This window comes from Sebastes fasciatus, chromosome 5, assembly GCF_043250625.1.
Source record: "Sebastes fasciatus isolate fSebFas1 chromosome 5, fSebFas1.pri, whole genome shotgun sequence".
NCBI lineage: Eukaryota > Metazoa > Chordata > Actinopteri > Perciformes > Sebastidae > Sebastes > Sebastes fasciatus.
The window spans coordinates 6,897,688-6,923,449 of NC_133799.1; the positions used below are offsets into that span (position 1 = coordinate 6,897,688).

Genomic DNA, 25,762 nt, shown 5'->3' on the forward strand with positions numbered 1-25,762 from the left:
GATGGGTACGTAGGGTTATGGCAAGAGTTGGGTTAAAGGGAAAAAGATTAAAAGAATGATAGCAACAGGAAAGTCGATGCAATCGTTAGAGGAATGAGAGACTCGCCAATTGGCAGTAATAAGTAGTATAATATACCTGCAATTAACACCTGTAATGAGAGAGGTGTTAACGATGAGTAGCGGGGGGAAAAGGGAGGGAAAGGAAAGGAGGGAGAACAAGATGGAAGCAGAAAGACTTCAGGGAGGCTGATGTTGAAAATAATTATGACTATTTCAACATGTGTATATACAGTATAAAGGCGTGGTTATCTTATAAAGGCAAGCAAGCAAGTCGTGAAACAGAGAGGGGTAGGTGAGGAGCCAAATGGGAGCTCAGCAGGACATATAGAAAACCAAGAGAAACATAATGGGAATATAAGGGAATACAGAGAACGCCTTCGGACTATGAGATTACGTCCTTCTGGCTGTGCTGCTGCCCAGAACTTTACGTCTGATTTGTTTGAACGCGATAGAGCAGGGGTTTCCAAACTCCTGCCTTGAGTCTGAATGAAAAACTAAATCATCGCCTTGGAGATTCCAGCAGCTTGCTGTTCAAACTACAGAAACTGGCAGTAGAGCCCAGATTACACCATATATGGAAACTCCCTAAGAGCTGCTTCACAGTGTTTTTAAATGGTCATGTAAAATGTTTAAATTCTTGATAAGGACATAGCAGCAGGTCTGAATTAATAGATGTATTTTAAAAGATCACCAGTGTTGGTTCATTTAACAGAATATTCAGAAGTGTGGGCTTCTTTATACTGGATGGCATCTCACCTCCTATACAACAACGATTACCCTGTTTCGCACAGAATACAGTGTTGTCACAGCCATTCATAATAATGGAAATCAATCCCAACATGACTTTCAATTTATTTGCATGAATAAGTAATGTGCCCTTGATTTAGCATGCTGAAGGAGCCCGAGCCCAACGCTGCCGCCTTTTTTTTTTATGCCACTATTAGCATAAGAGAGGCTGATTCTTTTTAATCAACTAATAATGAATGTTAGGGGAGCTTGTTCAGACCGCACCATGAGACCTCACAGCTCACACACACAAAGCACACTACCAACCTGATGACCAATTAAAACAGCAGTCCCCTGTTTATTCTTCCACTTGCTCTCTCTTGCTTCCTCTCTGCCCGTGCAGATGCTGATTATTTTTGGAATGACAGGTAACACTTCATTATTCAAAACTGCACATTTAGGATGAAAGCATTTTTTTTCCTCAACCCAATTAGACCGGCACCAAAATTAAAAGCTAGCTTTTATTTCAGTTCCCATTGACTTCAAATCTAATAGCCCCCTGTAATAGTTTTATTAATTGCAATTACATTAGTTGAGTTTCATCCAACTTGTTAATGTGCAGAATGGCTCTGGAGAGTTTGTGTGTGTGTGTGTGTGTGTGTGTGTGTGTGTGTGTGTGTCGGCATAATGCGGGTGAGTGTGTAATTATGTTTTTTTTCTATTATTTACCTGCTAACTGACTTTTATTCTTCCCACTTGAGAGCTGTTCTCACCTTCCCAGCTCACTCCAACTGTTTGTGCGGATTGTAAACTCTACAATCTACCAGTTGCCCTCTGTTAAAACTCTTCCTTATAGCTCTATCTACCTGTTTCCAAGCACACATTTTGTATCCAGGCTAGGGGCAATTGGGTTTTAAAAAAAAAGAGTCCCCTTTCTGTAAGGGAAAAAGACATTACACTGAATTCAGCTTTTACATTTACATGTATTCATTTGGCAGACGCTTTTGTCCAAAGCAAAATACAAATGAGGTACAACAGCTTTTTCAACTTAATTTTTATTCACCCTCACCAGGCCTGGAAGTTCCTCATTTTAGGGGCCACTTGGCCTTTGGTGTTGTCAATTGTTTGAGGGCACAAAGACCAAACGCCAGAGCATCCATACAAAAAGGAAATAATGAGTTTAACTTTAAGGTAAAGGGTGATTTTATTTTTAATAATAGGCAAATATATCCACAAAACAAGTGTAGTGCCCGTTTGGAGCGGGCCGATTGCTTGGCCCCCAGAAGTTCTTGCAGTGTTGTCGATAGCCGCGGTATGGCTGCTTGCACCCGCCAAGCACCGTCCAATCAAGGAGATATGTGAAGGACAGTCATACATACATACACAGACAGACCGACAGACAGAGAATACCCCCTTTACAGTTAGATGATGCTGCTACAGGGTCACCTTTTGGCCAAATGGTACCAAATTGGTAATTGTCACTCAGACATTATATCTATACATGTCCACCAAATGTGGTCACAATAGCACAAAGTTTTCAGTAGATATGACATTTTTTGTAACATAAGCCCTGCCCAAAGCATTTAAGCTAACTGTGAGGGCCAGCTATAGCAAAATTGTATGGAACATCAAAAATCCCAAAAAGTAACTTTTTCCAGTTTGGTCCAGAGATCAGAGTTCTGTATTTTCTGGGACGCTTCTGAAACGCGCTGCGGCGTTGGTGGAATCACAAGCATTGTCTAGAGTGGTTGGGATCAGCTCCAGCGGCCGCGTCACAGCAGGTACATGGCGCAGCTGCACCCTGTGTCAAACTACCGTCATATAGCCTTGTTTTCCAGCGGTTCATACCAGGCTTGAAATTGAATCCACCACTTGTTATATGCGCAGCTTTTCACTTGATGTTGCCCAATAAGAATTCAGAATCTCGACAAAAGACAGTGGTGTCTAAAAACTGTACTGACAAGAAAGCGGCAGCAGACGGGACATCAAGGCCACTGTGGCCCCCTCTAGTTTTTCCTTTCCGCCTGTGGTGTCAAGTACTATTCAAGATTTAATTTCACCAATACTCCACAAGCTAATTTCATAAATGTGTACACCCTCGACTCTAGAGGAAGGAAGCAAAATGAACTTCCTCATGAACTCCTCCGTGGCCTAGAGCTGGACACCACAGGCTTAGAGTGAACATTGGGCACACTGCATTTCAAACAAGTAGAAAAGTCATAAATACTATATAAATAAATGCAATGTTAGGTCATCTATCTCATATTGTATCAGATTCGGAATTCAGCTAATGTCACTTAAACAGATGATATGTAAGGAACATAATTAGTAATCTAATCTCAAATATTTGAGCGTAACAAATCAGTTTTCAGGTTAATAAATCCGTATGGATCCCGAGGAGAATGCAACAAGATGCTGATTATTGTAAACATGTGACATGTGACGCGATGCTACTGATGGATGTTGTCCACCAACTCGGCAGAGCCTGTGTAGCTGTCATCTCCATATTTCCGTAAGCCTCCATTCACATGTTTGCTTGAGAGGACGAGGAATGAACAGAGTCTGAGAGCTGCTCAGCACCGGTTAGAGGGCTGGTAAAATTTCCATCCCTTAACCATATGTGATTAATATAAAAGCCCCGCTGGATTTGCTTGATGGACTTTTACATGGGAAATCACAGCAAACAGAAAGCAAATGAAAAAAGCAGCCAGTCAGACTCGGCTAAGAAAGCGGCAAATCTCCGAGGCTTCCTGCAGTGTGTTATGGACGTGATGTTGAGCTGTGGTTCGTCTTTGTGTCCAGTTAGGTGAAGGTCTGATTCTCTGGAGCTCTGCCAGTCGCCATGGCAGTTTGGGATTCTTGAGTTTCCAAAGCAGAACCAGAAACGGACCAACTTTTAAGGCTCCGCCGCTGCTCCCTGGGCGGACTCTCTGACTACTGTTTCAGATCATTACCCAGCCCCAGTAATCAAAACTGATTTATGTATATTTTTTGTGTGCGAGTATGTCTGCTGTACACATGTATGCAACTTTGTGGTACTTGTACAATTGCATGCACTGTAATGGGTGTGCATGATGATATCTAACCTTGTTAGATATAAGATTACTTAGAATTAACAGAGGCAATGCATTTGAAAGTCTAGTTTTAAACTCTTGCTAAAATATGGCGAGTATTCCAGCCTCTGAACGATTCACAGTGTGAGGCTGCACCTCCATTCCTCACCTGCTTTTCTGCTCTGTGCGAGGTGTGTCAGTGATGTTGATGAACTGGGGGAAGCATGGGTTTGCATTGCAAAATGTTAACGCTCATTCTTCTCTTTGTCCTGTTCTCCTTTTCTACCTCTGTCTATCTCTTTCCGTCCTCTCCCTCCCCCTCCCCCTCTCCCTCTGTGTTCCAGTGGGTACTCCTTACTACATGTCACCGGAGAGGATACATGAAAACGGATACAACTTCAAATCTGACATCTGGTCGCTAGGATGCCTGCTCTACGAGGTAAGCTATGGGAATGTGTGCACACACACTGTCACCCTGCAGTCGACTGTAGGAGTGACGTGAGAACACAGCGGCTCAGACACACACACACACAAACAAACAAACCATCCTCAATATAATAGAGTACTGTAAGAAAATATATACAAATACACCTGCACTTTCCCACATGGTTGTACTGAACATACAAGTCATAATGTGCAAAATAAAAAATGTACACACTTTTATACGCAATAATTATGGGTGGGGGAAAAATCGATACAGCATAGTATCGCGATATTTTGCGTGGAAATATTATATCGATACACGGACATCAAGTATCGATCTTTTATTATATAAAACTATTAAACTCTTAACAATCCGACGGCGGGCCCGGGCGCTATTCTGTCTTTCAGAAGTTGTGGCGGGCTCAGTCTTAAAGCTAGAGTGAAGATACTGGTAGGTTAGAATATAGTAGAACCATGTTATGATAGGTTGTCCGGAAGAACGCTAAATAACGCTCCAAAGTTACGCTAAATTTTGGCGAGGAAAAACTGGCATGGCCATTTTCAAAGGGGTCCCTTGACCTCTGACCTCAAGATATATGAATGAAAACTCTGAGATGAACAGAGTGAAAACTGTATCTTATTAGATAAAACAGATGTTGATAAACTGAATAATTTTCAGTTAATTTTTCGCAATATATCTTATCGCAATACTCAGCATATCGCAAAATATTTAAAATCACAATAAGATCGTATCGTGCCTTAAGTATTGTGATTATTTCCTATCGTGGGGCCTCTGGTGATTCCCAACCCTAGTAGTAATAATTAGGACACACTGACATCTGTTGTTGCCTGTTAGGCTTGAGATTGCCATGTTATGATTTGAGCCTATTTCTTCTATGCTAAATGCAGTACCTGTGAGGATTTCTGGACAATATTAGTCATTGTTTTGTGTTGTTAATTGATTTCCAATAATAAATATATACATACATTTGCATAAAGCAAATATGTTTGCCCACTCCTATGTTGATAAGAGTATTAAATACTTGACAAATCTCCCTTTAAGGTACATTTTGAACAGATAAAAGAATATGCGATTATTTTGCGATTAATTAAGATTAACTATAGACAATCATGCGATTAATCGTGATTAAATATTTTAATTGACTGAGAGCCCTTATTCAAATGGTATGTTACATTTCTTTACCTGTTACTCCTCCTGTTCCTTACTCTTTTCTCTGAAGACTCTTTGAGTTAAAGTCCTTTAGCCTGGGAACCTGCTAAACGTTGAAACGCTGGCGAGTGAAGGGAACTGACATGGCCATGTGTTTTAGATAAGGCCGCCCAGTGACACTGACTAGTTTGATTAGTCAGGAGCAAAACACCACAGGGCTCTGCTGCAGACCACACTGAGTGGAAACAAGCCCGGGAGGAGCGCACAGCGGAGGGAACAAAGAGGAGCAGAACAGTGATAGACATGGATGATAGCAGTCAATCTGATGTCTCACCTTGCCAACCCTCGCATGCACGGAATGCACACACACACATTTTCAGAGACACACTGTCGGCCAAGGAAACACCCACATTTCCCTCCCCTCCTCTCTGCTAACTCCCCTGAGCTGCTGATCACTTGGGCTGCATTTCAACGCACCAGTGACTACACCTTCTCCGCAGAGCCTCAGGCATAGAGAGGTGGAGAACGTGCAAGGGAAGAAGTTTCAAGCTAAGCTTGCAGGTCATGGTTGCTCAGAGACCGCAGTCCTTCATGCTAATTACTTCCCCACAATGCACCGCGGCAATGCAAGGCTGTGGTTGGCTGAAAGCGGTGGATGCTGTAGGTCACATTCTGTTTTCGTACTTTTTATGTGTGGTGTATGTGTGTGTGTGTTTTACATGGAATAGGCTACTTTGACTCTTAATAAAAAACAGATTGTTCTGGTTTATATTACTGCTGTTGCATAGTTTCTGCAGGTATCATGATTGCGTAACCACACCAGCACAGTTTTGTTTAATTAAGCTCATTTCGTTGTGGTTAATTTTGTTAGGGTGAGATTGGTTTAGGTTATTTCATTGGGTTTAGTTCAAACTAATTGTGACATCAATTCCCACACAATTGGACATTATTTTTTTAGGGCTGGACATTTTAAATAATTTCCATTTTCAAGAACTTTGCATTAAGTTATTATAGAGTACTCGAATACTCGCAAAAAAAAAAGCTGCAGTGTGTCGGTCATCAGAACTTTGTGTCTGTAGGAAACAGTCTTCAACTCCCAATTCTTAATGAAGTGGTAAGTGATGGTTATATATGACTCCGTGGTGTTAACGTAAATTCCTTTTAACACCACTAATTTCTTTAACGCATTGCAATTTTCAGGTTGTAGCTGGCTCTGTTTTAAAGCTACAGCGAAGATCCTGGCATCATATGAAACGAGAAAGCCTAAAGAACCCATTGGTTCCAACCATGTCATACTAGCTTGTCGCAAAGGAGGCTAAATAACGCTCCACACCAAGGAAAAACTGGCATGGCCATTTTCAAAGGGGTCACTTGACCTCTGACCTTAAGATATGTGAATGAAAATGGGTTCTATGGGTACCCACGAGTCTCCCCTTTACAGACATGCCCACTTTATGATAATCACATGCAGTTTGGGGCAAGTCATAGTCAAGTCAGCACACTGACACACTGACAGCTGTTGTTGCCTGTTGGGCTGCAGTTTGTCATGTTATGATTGGAGCTTCTTTTTAATGCTAAATGCAGTACCTGTGAAGGTTCCTGGACAATATTTGTCATTATTTTGTGTTGTTAATTGATTTCCAATAATAAATATATACGCACATTTGCATAAAGCAAGTATATTTGCCCACTCCCATGGTGATAAGAGTATTAAATACTTGACAAATCTCCCTTTAAGGTACATTTTGAACTGATAAGAAATTTGTGATTAATTGTGATTAACTATGGACAATCATGCGATTAATCTCGATTTATTATTTGAATCGATTTGACAGCCCTAGTTTAATTATAATTGAAGATTCTGTCTGTGGTACAACTTGATTTCTTACGATTTGTTTTTCAATATTGTGATGAGGAAGCCGTTTTTTTAAATTGTGGTAATAGTACTGCATGTGCAGCCTGAGCATTGATAGTTTCACAGTTTCAGATGGGGAACAGTCAATTGATCTTTTATGACTTTCACCCTTAGGACAACTGCTAGGGGTCACGGTCTGGACTAAACACTGAGAAAGAAAGATGGAGACCAGGGATGAGGAGAGGGAAGGGGAGAGCTAGAGAGCAAAAAGTGAAAAAATCGAGGGAGACTTGTTGCTCCCTCAGGAGGTCAGGAGGCAGGGAATAAAGATGTGAGGTGAAAAAGTTTAGGAATCTATATAGGAACAATATAGGAAGCTGGAGAAGGGCTTAGGCAGTAGATGTCTTAAGAGAGAATGAAAAGAGAGGGGAGAAAAAAGGTTAGAGAGAGAGAGTGGAAGGGGAAAATAACAAATAGCGAGAGCAGGGTTATAGATTGCTGGAGAGAAGAGAAAAACGGGGGGTGTTCATTCAGAGAGAAAGAGACAGAACTCCAGCCATCAGGTCAAGGTGAGCCGTGCAAGGAGCCTGTGGAGATAAAGATTTTACAACCTTATTGTTACCAGAGCCTCGCTCAGCACGCCATGCATATTCTCTTTGAAGAGCAGACCCCTTGCTTTCCACTCCTCTTGGTAAGAGGGCTCCACAGTGCATTCAGTGTCAGGAAACTCTCCCAAACTCTCTCCTCCATTCCTCTTTCACTCTATTCTCCTGCTCTATATGTTCCCCTCCATACACTATGCCTCGCTTAACCTGCAGGCGTACGGCATACACATAGAAATCCACGCGTAATCCCTTCGGTACTCATTGATTTCACTCTGAACATACAGTAGGGGCTGGAGATTGTGCTAGTGTATGTTTTTGTGTGCGTGTATCCCAGGGAGTTTGGTTCCTTACGTGTGAAACGGCTCCATTTGAGAGAGGCTGCATTTTCTATTCTTGTGCCTGGGGGGTTGCGTTAGTGTCCGAAGGGTCCGTCTGTCAATACCTGGTCATTGTATCTGCGTCTATCTTCATCTCCCATTCTGTTTGATCCCTTTCTCCTCATGTCCAGCCTCATTACATCACCTGACCCTGCCCTGTGCCCCCTCTCCAAAACCTCCTACACCGTGGTAAACAGGGATGCTGCAATCGCCGCAGTTGTCTCCCAGGGTGACCAGGAAGGGGGTTTGGTCGCATGCCAGTCGATTAGATTGCGGTCTCCTCCTGCTCTCAATCAAAACCACATCATATTCACATATTCACCCCCTTGCTCAGTGTGTAAAAGAGATGCATTTTACACGCACACTGTAGGTCTCCAGCTCGTACGGATGTTTTGCGGCTGCTGTGTTTTATATAAAGGCTAGCAGGGGAGGAGAATACCTTAGAAAAGCTTTACTGGAATGTGTCTCCTTCCTGTAGGAGCGCAGCCATCCATACCTCTGACTGTGCCCATGTCTCATGCCTCCCGCCTTATTGCTCTCCCCTCCCCTCTTGTTTTGCTGTTGGTTTTATGAGGCCCAAAAATGCTGGGGTCTCAGCAGCTGGCGTTTGCATGTGATGAGTTGGCCCTGTGGCTAGATCTCTAATATGTTTTTGGAAAATGGGAGTTGGGGTTTTTGCAAGCAAAGACTGCTGCCTGTGGATAGCCTCGGTATCCTTTTATCTATTTCATACAGTATGTGTAGTTTTTAATGCGTTAAAATTCATGTTTCTCCTACTAGTGTCAGCATCAAGGCCGTTACACACCGGCAGCGTTTTTTTTTTAACTCGCACGTCAATATATTTTTCAAACTGTTATTTTTGTCATGAGTACTTTTGCACAGAATGTGAATATTATGCGGCATACGTAATTTTTTTTCCGGAACGAGGTCAATTTTCTGAGGTTTAAGACGTCAACGAATCATGTTGAGTGGAGTTGCGCCTATATTTATGAAACAACAACACCGTAGTCCGAACCAGGATGGCAAACTTTATTACTCCTTTCAACTTTGACAAATGCAGAGTAGACCAGACCAAAACCTCCTCACCTTAACCATTCGAGATCAATGCCTCACCTTAACCATCTCGTGAGAGTTATAATTTGCGTTTTTCCTTCTAGACACGACCCAGACCAGATCCACTCCTTCTGTTCTTACCTTTCACAATAAAAGCCCTAGACATATAATATTTGCAGGCAATCATTTTGCTTTTTTGTGTTGTTTATTCGTTACGCCCCGCGGTATGTAAAGGCCTTCAGGCTGTGCCAAATCTAGCAAATTGTCAAACCCATTTGTGTACAATATGTCTTCCTCTTCCTCTATTTGTTAATCCATAACTTATCTTATCCATGCTTTCTGTCCTGTTCTCTGTTAAAACATTAATAACATTAATAAGAAGTACTTTCAATTCAGTTGTACCTCTATGAGCCCGCTGCACGGCCATGTTTTGAAACTCTCGAGTTGGTAGGCTATTTAAAGGAGTAGTTTGACATCTTGGGGAATACACTTATTACATTTTTTTGCTAAGAGATGAGAAGACTGAGACCACTCTCATATCTGTCCATTAAATATGAAGCTAAAAAGTCCCTGTAAAAACCACAAATTGGCATTTTTACACTTCAGTTATTGTAAGGACTAAACAAACAAGATGTAATGTGTGAAGTAGTGAGCTCTACAGGTGCTGGTAGGTGGATTTTGTTACCTTTGGACAGAACCATTCTAGCCGTTTCCCCCTGTTTCCAGTGTCTTTGCTAAGCTAAGCTAACAGGCTGTAGCGTCATATTTAACAGACATGAGAGTGGCGTTGACTTTCTTGTCTAACTCTCAGCAAGAGAGCAATTAGAACTATTCCTTTTGAATTTGACAATTCAAATACAACACTTGGTTTAGCTGCAGCAAGATGGGAACATAAGAGTCCAGTTTTCCTCAAAAATTCAGCCCACTGGAACAATCTGGCACTTTTATCTCATCCGTCCATTCTTCTTCTTCTTCTTCTTCTTCTTCTTATCTTTCTTCCCTTTTTATTTTGTTGAAGTAGAGGAGGGATGACTCCACTGGGTGTAGGTATATTTTTAATGACTGTCCCGATTCATGTGACTTATTGCCTTGATTAATATATCATCATAAAACCACATGAAGGACCGATGAGCACATAAAAAAGTCATGCTTTCCTCACTTGTCCGTCCGTGTGTGTGTGTGGGAGAGCAGGAGAGAGCGAGAGACAGAGAGAGAAAGAGAGAGAGAGAAAATATACATATATTTTGCTTGTGTGTGTGAACATTTAGGAATTTTTATGTAGTGTGCACCTATAATTGTATGTATGTGTGTGTGTTTATAAATGAGTAAGTGAGAACTTGTGAGGAACCCTTCGGTCCCAGGCTGTAAGGGCTCCAGGGATAAAGGGGGGGTGGAGGGAGAAGACGGGAGCCTCTCGCAGCTCCTTTTAATTGGCGTACAGGGAGAGAAGCTGGAGAGAGAGAGAGAGCGGGATCAGTGTTAATTACGCTGGAAGGCCCCATCCAGACCTTTTACACGGACAGGGATGCTGGCTTTACATGCCTGGGCTGGGCAGAGCGCAGCCTGGCCAGCTGATGACGAGTCCACGAACAAAGGAGGGCGTCTCTGTTTGTGTGTGTGTGTGTGTGTGTGAGGATGTGCATGTGTTCTGCCACCAGCAGCTCACACCCCTTAGACAGACAGCAGGCATGCGTGTGCATTGTATGTCTCTCGAATATCAATGAACCGTACACACACCCACACGCACACACACCGTCTCGTACTCACCAGGGCCTCAGAGGTCAGAGAGTGAGTCAATCATCTAACCCATTGCGACGACACAGTCTGAAAAAAGGAGTGTGTGTGTGTGTGTATATATATATATATGTGTGTGTGTGTGTGTGTGTGTGTGTGTGTGTGTGTGCGCGCTGAGAGCAGGGGGCCGGCAGCTGTCAGGGGCTAGGAGCAGCAGGCACTAATGAAGCAGATGAATAGTGCAAAAACTCCCAAATACAAACAGGACAGTTGACATTTTTCATCTGTCAAAAGCAGAAGATGCATGAAAATACGATGGGGTCTTGTTTAACCCTTCGCCTCCTGGTGTCTATAGCTGGCTGATTTTCTGCTTTTTTTCTCTGTCTGTTTCTGTCTCGCTCTGTTTTTTTTTTTTCTCTCGCTTACTAAGAAATTTGTAGTTTTGGGAAGCACCATCTAGCCCTGACACACAAACCCACAGACGTCTAGCACACTTACCTGTTAAACAGTAATAAAAGATGTAAATGTATTTCTTATAAAGCAATTAAGAGTATTTTCCCATGTGGGCCTTTCCAAGTCATTGAAGTGAACTTTTACTGAATATAGCCAGACTTTTCTGTGCACACCACACCAACCCATACCCTTTTGAAAGAGTCCGCCTGGCACTGCTCTCTAGTTCTTTGAGAGCTCTCAGTTTGTTTGGTGGAAAGTGATTAGTTTCTGAAATAAAAGTGCAAGATGTCTGTTGACATTAGTGGTAAATGTCTGCCGATAAAACCTAAAGTTTTCTGACCTCACTGGACTGATGATGTTTTTATAGGCTGCAAATTAGCTGGTGATTTAATTGCTGCAGGTTTAGACCATAGACAGTATACAATTTGGACGTAGTCTCCGTGACGTTACCCATAAGAGCCATTGTGAAGCTCAAAGTTGGTGGCTCCGGCCATCGCCATCTTGGCAGTAACGACACAGCCAGCTAATCCAAAAATGAGCAAAGAGGTGGATCATCGGTGGAGCTGAGGCGGGCCGGGTCACGCAGCAGAGCAGACAGCCACCAGCTAGTGACCTGAGACGGCATCCGCCTGTCACTCAAAGCGTCAACACACTCATTATGCCGACCTTTAAGCCGTAATATAATTTAAACGGATGAGTTATATATAAATTCACCCCCACGTATAGTTGTCATGAACGGGGAAATTAGCTATAGAGACCAAAGCTGTTTTTTTGTACCAGGCTGTAAACATGTTTATTTCTGCTGTAAAGTTGGGCATTTTAACATGGGGGTATATGGGGATTGACTCGCTTTTGGAGCCAGCCTCAAGTGGCCATTTGAAGAACTGCAGTTTTTGGCACTTCAGCGTTGGCTTCATTTCTCAGCACCGGAGGTTGTCGCTTGGTTTAGACAATTAAGAAAGTTCAAATTCTAATTGACTTCCAGACGAGGGAACCAGACGTGCTAAAATGCTAACTCATTTCCAGTTTTTAGGAGTCATCAGGACCGGCAACTTTCAGGCAGTTTTAGAAAAATAGTTGGCTGATAATTTGAGTGTGTGTCGCTCAATCACTGCAGAATCAAAAGTGAAATCTCAGGTTACAGATACGAGGCTTTGTTACTAATAGAAGTGCATCATTGCTGACACACACAGGAATACACATTTCCTCACACATCTCATCACTGTCAACCGCCTGCTGTGCCAGTCTCCGTCGTAATTGTTGGAGCAGAGGGAGAGAGGTGTCCGGGGGGAGCTGGAGAGAGGGAGATCCTCTTTTACTTTGTGTTCATGTGTTTTTGTGAGGATATACAGTGCTGTATTAACGTGAGTGTTTGATGAAGAGCGTGGATGAATGTGTGATGGGTGAATTATGTCCAGAGGAGAGATGGCCCGCTGAGATTCTACTGCCGTCATCTTGACTTCCCACTGGAAGCTGTGACAGAAACTCAAAATCTGCCCGATAGGGAACAACAACTTTTCTGTCTCCGCACCGTTGATGTTTGACACATTTTTCAGTGAAGACTGAAATGAAGAAGCAGCCCACAAGTTGATGACGTGCTTGGCACTTTTTTGGCCGATGTCAAAGGGTTACATTTGTAGCTACATGCAAGAAAGTGAGAAAATTTCCACATGGCAAGATTTGTTTTAGTAGTAATAGTTCTTGTGACTAGGGCTGCAACTGACGTTCATTTTCCTCGTTGTTTATCTGCCGATTATTTTCTCGATAAATCGATTAGTTATTTTGTCTATAAAATGTCAGAAAATGGTGAAAAATGTCAATCAGTGTTTCCCAAAGCTCAAAATGACGTCCTCAAATGTCTTGTTTTGTCCACAACTCAAAGATATTCAGTTTACTGTCATAGAGGAGGAAAGAAACCAGGAAATAATCACATTTAAGAAGCTGGAATCAGAGAATTTAGACTTTTTTTTTCTTAAAAAAGCTACTCATACTGCTTAATTGATTATCAAAATAGTTGGCGATTAGTTTAATAGTTGACAACTAATCGATTAATCGTTGCAGCTCTAGTTGTGACTTTACAGGTAATCTGACAAATAGACAAACTAAATTTTTAATTGTATTCTGCAAGCAGTAGCTTTAAGTGGTCCAATGAGTTTGATTCTGTAACTCAGAGGAAGGAATGCTAAGACATCACCTGCTGTGGTTCTTGGTTGCTGTAAAAACGTTCATATACTCCTATGGCACCGGATAGCCTGTCCCTATTGTAACTAAAAGACAGCTTCTGTTATTCTGCGTCCATCTCTTTTATGGTCCTATTTACACAGAAATATTTAGTCTCTGTTGTGCCTGATATTGTGGAAGGTGTCATATTCACACTAACCTGCTGTGTTCTGTATGGAACGATTCCATTCGTATCCTATCATATGTGGACACATATAACTTTTTTCACACCACCAATTAACAGGCTGTCAAACACATGCAGTACATTCTCGAATAATAATGTAGGGACCCCTGGAAAAGAAAAAAGTAAAAATCATCCGTGCACTATAATAAACTTGTGATGTGGTTTTATTCATTTTTGTCCTTTTATAGCAACGAGTACTCCTTGTTCCAATTCATTACCATTTGTCTTCTATCAATTATCACATCCAAAGTTTAAAAACATTCATCATTAAGTTTGAAATGCCCCAAAGTACTGAAAACAAAATAAGACTGGGCGATATGGAGGAAATCAAATATCACAATATTTTTGACCAAATACCTTGATATCGATATTGCAATAATATTATAGGGTTGACTATTGGTGCTTTTTTGATAAATAATCATCAGTAATGTGGATATAATGACTAAGTGGGTAAAGAGAAATAATAGAAGAGCTAGAACAGTCTGATAAGTTAAGAAAATGACGTCACTTTACTGTAATACAGCCTTTAAAACAAGGAAAAGACAACATTTTTGCCATATTATGATGTCCAAAATAAGACTATCTAGTCTCGCATCACGATATCGACATAATATCGATATATTGCCCAGCCCTAAAACAAAAGAGGCTGTGAGAAAAACAGAAAATTAAACTTCTGGGCAATGACTGTCTATTAATGGCCCTATAGATCCCGTTGGTCTAGAAAACACTTCCTCTCTTCTGGAAGTCATTGAGATTTACAGCAACATTTCAAAGTGCTCACAAAATCCCTCTGCCCCAAAACAGGTGCAGGGCATGAAATAGGGATATGGATTTCACATACATGTATTCGCCTTTTTCTGCACCAAAATGCCTAATAAATAAAACTCTTCCTATTTAATACTTTGTAAAAACAACCAAGTCAACGAGCTGCAACATCGCCGAGCAGCTCATCATCATCAACACTGGCAGCCATGTTTATTTATTATTAGTTGAACAATTTGGCCACATTAAGCCTAATGCAGTATTTATTTCCAAAAGCACTGAATCAGAAAAAACGCTAAGAATTCAAGTGTGCTTGTCGTGCCAGCCTGCTGCTGGCTTCACCTTCGGCATGCACATTTTAAACAATAAGAAGTGAGTCAGTCACTAACCCTGGCAGAAATGGCATGCTATATCTTCTATTCTTAGACAGGCAGGGAGGGATCCTTCACCTATTTCCAGTCAGCAAAAGTCTCCTCATCCTTTCCACTCTTCCTTACCATTCCCATCTGCCTCTCCTCTCCTCTCCTCTGCTCTGCTCTGCTTGCTTGCATTTGTTTTCCAGAGGATACAGTTTTCTCGCTGCTCCAGCAAACTGAAAAATTCTCTCCTCTCTCATACGCCTGCACCCCTCTCCTCACTCTCTGCTCAGCTCCATGTCTCTGTGTCTCCCAAGTTTTTCGAAGCAGTGCAGCAGAAAGGGCTAGCAAACTAGAGGAAAACACATAAGCTGAGAGAGCTCTCATGGATTTTTCTGTTTTGGTTCGCTTGAATTTTGGACCACCGCTCATTCCACAACAAAAAACATAAATAAGAGTGCTGATTTGATACAGTATGTACACAAAACTTTGGACATACAGTATATCGACTTGTTGTCTTTATTTGTCTCTCACACCCTGCTTTAATCAATAAGTCATATACCTCGATAGCAGTGAACTGCGCAGGTTCTACTTTCAACAAACTATACAGTGTCTTCTGTGTAGCACCTGTTGAAAGTTTGACTGGGTGTTTCAAGTGTTTACGTTGCATTCGCACACCCTGTCCTCTCGTCTTTTCCCCCTTTCTCTCTATATACTCCCTAAACCCTGTTTCCTCGTATCTTTATATTTCAGATGGCAGCCCTGCAGAGTCCGTTCTACGGGGATAAGATGAACCTTTACTCCCTTTGTAAGAAGATAGAACAGTGTGACTACCCTCCTCTTCCCTCAGATCACTACTCAGAGGAGGTAAGTACTGTAACAGTTTACCGCTAGGGTAAGTAGATAAGGACCTGCTCGGTGTTTTAAAAGGACTCATGATAGTCTCGTGAACGTCGTAGTATCTTTTAAGTGAAATACTGTTTTAAGCAGTGGTGGCCGGTTTCTCTTCCTCTGTGCCAGTTCGCTGATTTTTACTTGTGTTAACTATTAAAAGTAAATTTTTTATATGTAAGTGAAATCCACCCTGAGCTACAGTACAGTATGATATTGCTCCGTGATCAAAAGGCCGGCTATGATTTTAAAACGTTTGAAAATGAAATGCACATATCAAAAGCATCTGGCCATGATGCTACAAAGTGGGGTGAAACCAAACGGGCAGGAGTGTCATGTTTCCCTAACTAAATGTTAAATCATCTGCTGTAGTTCTGCGTAGACTTAACCCGTGCACACGAATGTAATGTAGTCGGGCTGCGGTTAAAGATCGCCTTATTGCTGATTGCCGCTGACGTGTGTATGAATGCGCATGGCTTTGTGTTTGCATGCCCTCTTTGTGTGGGTGGCATTTTTCCCCCTAACATTTCTGTCTTTTTCCTCTTAAATGTATGAAGTCAAGTGTACACACATGCAAAGACTCAGACACTGACTCATAGACACACACGCACAGGCATTACGTCCATTTAGCAATGACACTGTGCTTTGTTATGGGCGCACTAAAACTTTGGGAGTTATTACATTTGCTTGATAGTTAACAATCAAGTGTTTTTCATGGTTTCAGCTCCAAGTGACATTAGAGATGTAATCAACAGTTATTCCCATTATTGATTATGTCCAATACTTTGTGATTGATTGATAAATTGTTGAGTCCATGAAATATCAGAAAATAGTGAATAATGCCCACGATAAGTTTCTACATCCAGTGGTGACATCTTCACATATTTCCCTAATTAACAGTCCAAAACCGGAAGATATTCAATTTACAATTATGTAAAACTGAGAAAACAGCAAAACCTCACATTTGAGAGCGCAAAATCGTTGACAATCATTTTTCTGTTAATCAACAAATCGATTAATTGACTAATTTACTCCAGCTGTAAATTAAATATACTTTTAGAAATTTCAAGATGTTTTTTTCTTCCTTCCATTTATTCTTTTCTGAACTGTGGGAAGATCCATCAGCAGACTTTTTTGAAACCTACTTGAGTTGTGTAATCCAATACAGTGAACATCAAGTACGCATTATTTTTCGTCAAAGTTACATTTTTGGAAATGAATGGAAATAAATGGCTGGAGGGAATGGTTGGAAAAATACGTTAAAAGATATAAGACTGCGTAACATAATACCCTTATTTACATGCATGTGTATTTACGTGCATACATGTGATATAGTTATGGGGCTAAAACCTGGAAACATACTGGTATGGTCCTATTGTATCTCCATGCCTTCTGCTCTACTATCGCAGTATCTGCATGCACAAGTCCACAGTGGCTCATTTTAAGTGGCTATCCTTATTCATGTCTCTCTAGTCAAACAGTAAACCCTGATGAGAGGCTTTATTATACTGTGGTATTTACTTCATTTGGTTCATTAAGGCTAATTGCGAGGTGTATCAAGCCTCTGTAGTGTCTATGTGTGTGTTTTTGTGTGTGGAGGAGCCAATTGTGCAAGTGTATATTTTGATACAAGAGCTCTCTCTCCACACACATACACACACACACACACACACACACACACACACACACACACACACACCACGCTGAGCTTCTTGCGTTGCCCCACATGTCACCCCCATCCAGGAGAAAGGGAGACAAAGCGAAAGAGAGAGGGAATGATAGAGCGAGAGACAGGGCGATGGAGAGATGGAGATGAGGGGGGTGCCTGCAGCGCCTGTCTGGATGTAAACAATGCTCCTGAAGGATCGGCAGCAAACTGTCAGCTGCTCATCTTTGTTGTGTCATTTAACCATCTCCGTCTATGCTTCCCCCCCACGCCTCCCTTCACCAGCTCCTACCCCCTCCCTTCCCTCCACCTGACACTCCCCCATCCCACTCGCCATGCAAAGAAGCGCATGAATATTTTACATATCTGCATCTCTACCCCCCCTCCCCCCCCCCACTACCCCCCCACTCCATCTCCATTCTGTGGGACTAATTCTCAGACTGTCTGAATTTGCATGTTTCTCTCACTTTCTCTCTCTCTCACACACACACACACACACACACACAGACACACACATATAAACACAGCGGCTGACGAGAACTCGTCCAAGCCGGTGCCACGCAACAGCGGCCAGGAAGTCGGCAGACGGTTACCATAGCGACCTCGCGTAGATGTTATTTTTTTTTTCTCCCTTTCCTTTCCATCTTTTATTCTCTTCTTTTTTTTTTTAATGATGGCGGTGGCTGTTCCGCCTGCGAGCCTGTCTATCTATCTGCTCCAATCAGCCGCTTCGCTCGGCTTCAAGTGTAAGTGCTGTCTCCGGATGGCAATGGAGTGGCAGCAGTGTGTGCATGCACGCGCGTGTGTGTGTGTGTGTGTGTTTGTGTGTGTGTGTGTGTGGGCTCAGGTAAAAGTGTATTCAGACCAATTAGAGATTAGTGCGCTAACACAGCCTCGCGTCTTTGTCTCAGCTCGATTACTTGTTGCCTTGTTATTGCTTCTTATCGTGGAAAGAGCTCATCTAGAGGGCATTAAAAGACGAGCAGGTCTCTGTTAGCGAGGGTTTGTTCATTTCTGGAGCTGCTCTTTTACAGTTCAGGTCTCACTACAGTGACTGTTTTATTTCTCTCTCTCTTTCTCTTTCTCCCTACCAACCAACAACCCCCCCCCTGTCCCTCTCACCAGCTGAGGAACCTGGTAGATATGTGCATCAACCCTGACCCGGAGAAGAGGCCGGACATCACCTACGTGTACGACATTGCCAAACACATGCAGAACATGACACAGGGCAGCTAAGCCCAGAGTTACACACACACACACACACACACACACACACACACACACACACTCATATAGCTCGCAGAACTCCTCCCCACTTCCCTCCCTTGCTTTTCATGCCAGACTCGTACACATTTATCAGCTTTTATAACTCCAGAGTTTAGCTCCTCGTGATAAGCAGTACGTGTAACAGATTTATTTTCAAGGTGATGGTACAGTCTGTAACGTGACTGACGCCTAAACCTTTTCTGCCCTTAGGATAAAGATTATAAAGATTATACTTTTTTTTGTCAGATGGACCTCCCATTCCTTAGACTTCAATAATGTTACAGCACTGAAAATCAGTGTGTTGTAACTCACTGGTGTGTTATTTGCTATGGCTTTAAAATGCATGTCCTCTACATGTGTTTTCATGTAGTGAAAGTAAAGTGTTCTTCAGCAGCTGCCATGAGCAGATGCTATTTAAAAACCCATCTACTGGAAAATTGGAAAAAAAAGTTTAAAAAAATGAAATACATTTTTAAAAAATTCAAAAGTACGGGCTGATCACACCAAGCTGTGCCGCTAGAAATGTTTTTCTATGGTACGCGCGCTCTTCTCTCAAAATATTCTCAACTGTTGAGCGGCAGGCATGGAGTTGCACTGCTCATCAATGTCACACTTGGCCTAGGCAGCCAATCAAATCAAGCAAGAGGCGGGCTTTACCACTGTACCACTTCCTTCCTGTTTTGATGCTGGTACATTTCCCCGTTAATCACATTTGATCGCCTGGTTGCAAGCACACAGCCCCGCTCCAAAGGCGCACTGCTGTTTTCCCCTTTGCAAAGGCGTTTTTGATGCAGCCCTGCCTGTAGCGATGCATCTCGGTGTGATCAGCCCCTTAGGTGTTACCTGTCCTCCATATAGTAAAACCATTTAAATATCAGGAATATATAAAAAATGACCTTATAGGGTTTGGTGGTCAGCAACAAATGGCACAAAAAAAGACCATGGAAACTTTGAGAACAATAGCAGCATTGGAGTGAAGACATTTTCACTCAGTGGCAGCAAAACTGAGAGACGTAACAGAGTGTTTTTGATGGTTGAAGCGTTGTTGTGTTGCACTTTTTACCCTGGTACTGGAAGGCTGGCAGGGTGATCATGTCTAATGAATGTATTAAGAGAGGAAGGATCATTTAGAGGGTAGACTAGAGACGTGCCGGGGGGAGAACATGTGCAAATGTCTCCACAACACTTTGAATGTAAGTCATTCTGACACCTATGTATTGTCTTTGAAAAATTCAGAATGTCTCTTTTCTTGACAGCCTAGAAGGAGCGGCAAGAAAAGCAGTTTTACATCTGTTGTTTACCTTAGTCACTGACACCAAAAGATTTCCTCCTTGGTTCAACTTAAGCAAGTTTTAAATCACAATGAAGACATGGGGGGGAAAAAAGTCAAAACACATAGTTCTCCATCATGGTCCAGTGGCTGCACCAGAAGGTTAGTCTGTTTTGTGATAGTTAATGTTGCTGTGTTAAGTTTGCAGTGTAGTTGTCTTGTTAAGTAACAGATACGTAGAAGAGATAGCAGATCCTTGCCTCGTGTAGCCGTCCATGTCATGAGTAAATCACAGCGTGCCTACTTAACTTATGTCCTCAGTTGAGATACCAAAGAGAAAAGTCACACACATAGAGAGAGAGAGAGAGAGAGCAGTTTATACTGTATATATGTTATGGTATCTTTTATTAAATGTATATCAAAGAGTTGTACTGAAAACAAGCACCAAAGGGACTCATTTTGTTTTACTGTACATAGCGAAGAAGTTCCTTTAGATTTAATACTGTAGGGTTTTAGTAATTCATTTGCAGGAGGGAAACAGTGGTATATATGTGTTTTTCTTTTTTTACAGTGAATAGGTTTACACCAGTGGGTCAATACGACCAGCACTGACTACCACTGGTTTACATAATGACAATGATACCACATGAAAGGTAAAGAAAGTAAACAATGATCGATAATGCTTTATTTCAGTGTCTTATGAATTCTCTTTTAACATTATCAAATAGCCTGTTTAGCCCGCTCATTGAAATTATGTACGCTCATGTTTCTCATGTTTTGTTTTCAATTAAAATTCAATACTATTAACATGTGTTATATAAAGAATCAAAGCTTATAGTTGCAAGACAATGGAAGTTATTTTGTTTTGTTTTGCAGTAAAAAAATGTTTTCCCTTTCAGTTATCTTCATTTTTTCATTTTCTTCAACCACAGTGCGGTTTATTTTCTATCTCTACGTTCGAGAGCATCTATACACCGTTTCAACAGATTTGCATTGCTAGGCAACAGCTTGGGTCCATGTTTACTTCCTGTCAGCTTATGTCATTCACATGGGCTGCGTCCGAAATCACATACTACGCACTACATGCCCAATATGTGTACTATCCTTCAACATACTTTTGTGTGAATGAACAGCATTATGTATCTTTTCGGATGCAATGAGCGGTCTTTTACGTCGTCGCTTCCTGAGAGCCTCCCTGCCGGTTGGAGACGTGTAACCGTGGTAACCCGTGGCAACGTCATGTGACCAAAACAATGGTTTGTCTGAACTAATTTGAAAAATATATTACGCCTAGCAAAGTGAAATTTTATACTTGCAGTTAAATTGAAGCGCTGTTGATGTTAGACCGTCATCGTCTGTTATGAACGTTGTCGTCACTGCAGCGTTGCATTGTGGGATATTTATGCCGCCGTAGTGTCCAGTGTTTGCATACTGTTAAATTCCACTGGAAATATTATGCAATTCACATACTATTGGTTTCATACCAAGGTTTTGGACATACTAAAAACATCTCACATACTGTTTTAGTGTACTAAATAGCATGTTAGTATGGAATTTAGGACGCAACCATTCACATACGCTGCAACAGGAAATGAACTGGGACACATTTGGAATGTTTACAACTGTGAAATGGTCGATAGCACAAGAGCATTTTAGTATTTAAAGCACCTTTTAGATGTTGAGTTTTGATGCTATACAGAACTCCCTGAATAAATTGGTAGTATTTAACAGCAAAATACGGATGCTTTTGTATTGGCTTGACATTTACCTTGATGCCCTTTCACAACGCCAAAGCACCATAGTCAGTTATAAAAATGCCCCAGAAAAGATATAACATGTATTGAACCAAATGCATATATCTTGCTTTTATTGTCACCTTGTTAGTTAAGAACGTGCAATATGTTTTTTTTTTTTAAATATCCTCACTAGGAGGTTTATAAGTCACTTTAAGGATAATGGCAATGTCTTGGTAGTGAGCGTTTTTGTCTTTATGTAACATGTTGACCGTGCTCTCCTGCGTCTTTTACGTCGGCTCAGTTTACTTTTCCACAGGCCCTCTGGTTTTCCAGAAAGTCAAATATTGCAAATAATATTTATTGTTTTGGTAGTTTGGTTGTTTTCTGAACATTTCATGTCAAATTAAAGACCCTCATCACAAACACCTTGTATGCTAACTAAATGCAATAAAGCTTTCAAATTTCTTTTGGACATTAGAGTGAGTGCTTGGAGCTCTTACCAGGTTTCAAAGACTTTCATATCTCATCATAATAAAAAAGTACACGCTGGTAACGTTTATGCAATGCCAAACGTTACCAATGCCGGTCAGTATGATTCAGTTGCAGAGCAGCGGCATATCACACCTGCAGTTCTGGACCAGTTAGGTCATTTGAAAGGAAGTATTAAACTTCGTGGTACTTTTCACCAACATCAATGGGAAAAGGGGGACATGTTTCATGTTACCTGAATTTACAGCAAGAGTTGGGACATTTCACTTTGATGGACAACTGGCAAAAGATGCCAGCTTAATGGTAAGTATATTCATATAACTAACATTTTTTTTCTGTAACACAGTGATGAACAACATTATCCAGACTGATGACAAACGCTGGACGTTTTGTCTGGATTCCATTAGTTGCATCCTGCAGTGACTTTTTATTGGTCTAAGTCCATGTGATATTCAGTATTTTCCAGTGATAGAAGGCCATCTGAACATACTGTAAATACCTAGTGAATATGATGTTGTGATATTCCCAGACTTGTTGGAACTTGCGGATGACCTGAATGCCCCATTTAACCACTACGTACAATGGATTATGGGATGTTTGTGGCTACATGGGATAGTCGTCTCTCATCTGTATGTGGAGGAAAACTCAGACGATCTTATTATTTTAACTATAAACTTGGTTGTCATTTGAATAACTTCCATATTTACTGTTTATTGGTGGAAGTGTTGATTCTGAAAAGATTGATGTTTTACAGTTACAAGCTCTGATACTATGTTCCATTTTAATATTTTTATTATGAGGGGTAATAATAGGTCATACAAATATATTAAAGGTAATACCTCAAAAACACACATGAAAAACACCAGCTGTAAAAAAAAAAAAAAAAAACACCACCTATAACATTCATTGCCTGCAATTCAACACTTCCATCTGTCTACATCTGCAGGACTTAACTGTTGCTGTTACTTTCCTTTTCTTTAGGTGGTGTAGTTTGGCATGTGTACAACTGGTCAGAAAAAAATATATAAGTGGACTATATGATCTCAACAGAACAATAAAACACAGGTCATGATAATATAAAAGCCATGCTACACAAGGATATTTTAAAATACTGCCAGTTTAACATTATACTGTTTGGTAAATTGTTCATAGCTTTAAAGGCATAGCGCTGAATGCTTGGTTTGCTTTTGACTTGAGCACAAAGAAAAGGCTATTTGTAAGATAATCAAAGACGCATTTAGGGTTGGGATCTAAAACTTTATGTAATATTATTTCATCAGTCTTAAATTATAAATTGTTTTTAACCTTTAATTTTGTCGTGTAATCTCATCTCATTGAGATTAAAATGTAACTGAGAAAAACATTCCACTTCTTAGAAAGAGCACATCTAAAAAAACTAAAAGAATGTATTATGCAACAAGAAATAACCAGTTAAAAAAAGGACATTGGAGCTCTGTCACGCAAGGCATTATCAGTTTATCTTATCTTCTCCTAAACAGACCATTGCCAATGTAAGCAGATTAAAAAGCCTGCTATATACAGAACAAAATAAAGAGTAATGATGATTTGGTTGGCAGCTCCATCAGGTCTTTCTTCATCATAAGCGTGTGTCTTAATGACGGCCTTCAGATCGAGGTACATTGGCATAAACTAGCAGCAAAAAGAGCAAGTTATTTTTTGGTACTCCTCAAACTACAGTGCATTTTGTCCAAGTTTAAAACTACAAGTTGTTTTGATTCAAAGTAGTTATGCAGAAATACCGTTTTGCACCGAAAGTGATTACTGTTTGTTACGTATGGTGCCTTCAAATGAAACTTGTGTACTCGTGTTTACAACATGGGAAGTCATGTACACGTACAAGTATGCTTGGTGTTCAAGTGGTTAAGTCGTGAGAACACCGCTGCTAAGCAACGGCAATATTAACGTTACTGTCGGCGTGCAGAAGCCACAGAGGCTAACAATTTAGCAAGCTAGCAAGTAAGTAACATAATGCAGTAAATGCAAAGGCATAATGACAGAGGAAAAGGATGAGGCAGTTGGGAATATCAACATTTTCCTCATTCCAAATTATGAAGAAGAACAATATACGACTAAAATTACAATATTGAAGGCACCAATACTCAAAGACTATTGTACTAAAAAAAAAAAAGAAAGCTAAAGTCTACTCACTGGCTGTTGGTTCAAGCATCATCACGTCACTGTAGAGATAAAAAAAAGTGAAAATTGGCTTTATGGAACAACATTTATAGATTAAAACATAATATACTTTTCAATGGGCTATTAAAAAGCTACTGAAGACATACAGTAAACTATGAACATTTGCTATTAACCTGATTGAATTGAGTTCCACTGCATCATCTGTTCCTGTTCTGTAAATTAAACTAAACTACAACAACTGTTCAGAGACAATGTGACAGTCAAACTGGTGAGATGTAAAATTATCTTTACTTTCTGGACTCCCTGCGCCTCAGAACGTAGATATTGTAGACCACACCCAAGGCCACAGATAAGATGATGATGATGAAAGCGAGCAGACAACCAATGAGAGCTTTGTAATTGTCTGTAAAATGATGGTTATAACAGAAGAATATCAAAGTGGTGGCATTTATGTTTAAGAATGAATAGAAAGGGATTGTGTACTGTAAGATGATTATTATAAACTCAAAGTTAGAAAAAAAAGATTACAAAAATTAGTAATTCCATTTGTCCCACACAGCTGTTATGTTATTGTTAAGTTGTATGAGGGGTCTGTATGTTGGACTTCACTGTATAACATTTTTTTAAATAAAGCTATGAAATAGAAACTGTAGGTGTTAAAGCAGGAATCAAGTGAAGTAAATGGAATAACATTACGTTAAAAAATTTTATTCCATTTCAAAGTTGTTGTCTTTTTCAATTCATTACTTAAAGTCAGGTCAGATCTGACTGAAGATGGTAGATTTCTAGTAACAGAGATTAACACAGATTAATCACTTTACCTCACTAATGATTGGAGCTACATCGTAATTTCCATTATACTTTAAAGGGTTCACGTGTGATGTTCTTATACTGTAGGCCTACATACTGTATATTGGTATTGGTACTGTAGGGAATGATAGGCTGCATCATTATCAGCATTTAGTGTAATTTGTTAATAAAGACAGACACGATAAAGAGTCTGATAAATTATATAATTTATATTATGATAATGAAGAGAACATATTGCATTGAGAATTATAATTACTGTAATTAGCTTAAATAATAATTCAATAAATAATTATAGTAAATCTTGTGTTGAAATTCAAATACTCATTTAGTAACTATATTTCTTATATAAGACCTTTTAGAGTCAGTGCGTCACAAGTTTTTTCACATACTGAAACAGTTTGAACGCTGTATGATCTTGACTTATATTCAACAATATGTGAAAAAC

General features: G+C 40.6%; 1 protein-coding gene across 2 annotated transcripts in view; it reads left to right on the top strand.

Moving 5' to 3' along the window:
- Nucleotides 1–20,230, top strand: part of nek7 (NIMA-related kinase 7) — a 74,794-nt gene extending 54,564 nt beyond the window's left edge. For both annotated transcript variants that reach the window (XM_074634777.1, XM_074634778.1), the window contains 4 exons: nucleotides 4,184–4,278; nucleotides 15,786–15,899; nucleotides 18,715–18,848; nucleotides 18,879–20,230. In XM_074634777.1, the coding sequence (XP_074490878.1) occupies nucleotides 4,184–4,278; nucleotides 15,786–15,899; nucleotides 18,715–18,825 (320 nt within the window). In that variant the 3' untranslated portion in view covers nucleotides 18,826–18,848; nucleotides 18,879–20,230. The remainder of the gene's footprint in view (nucleotides 1–4,183; nucleotides 4,279–15,785; nucleotides 15,900–18,714; nucleotides 18,849–18,878) is intronic.
- The last annotated feature ends 5,532 nt before the right edge of the window (nucleotides 20,231–25,762 follow it).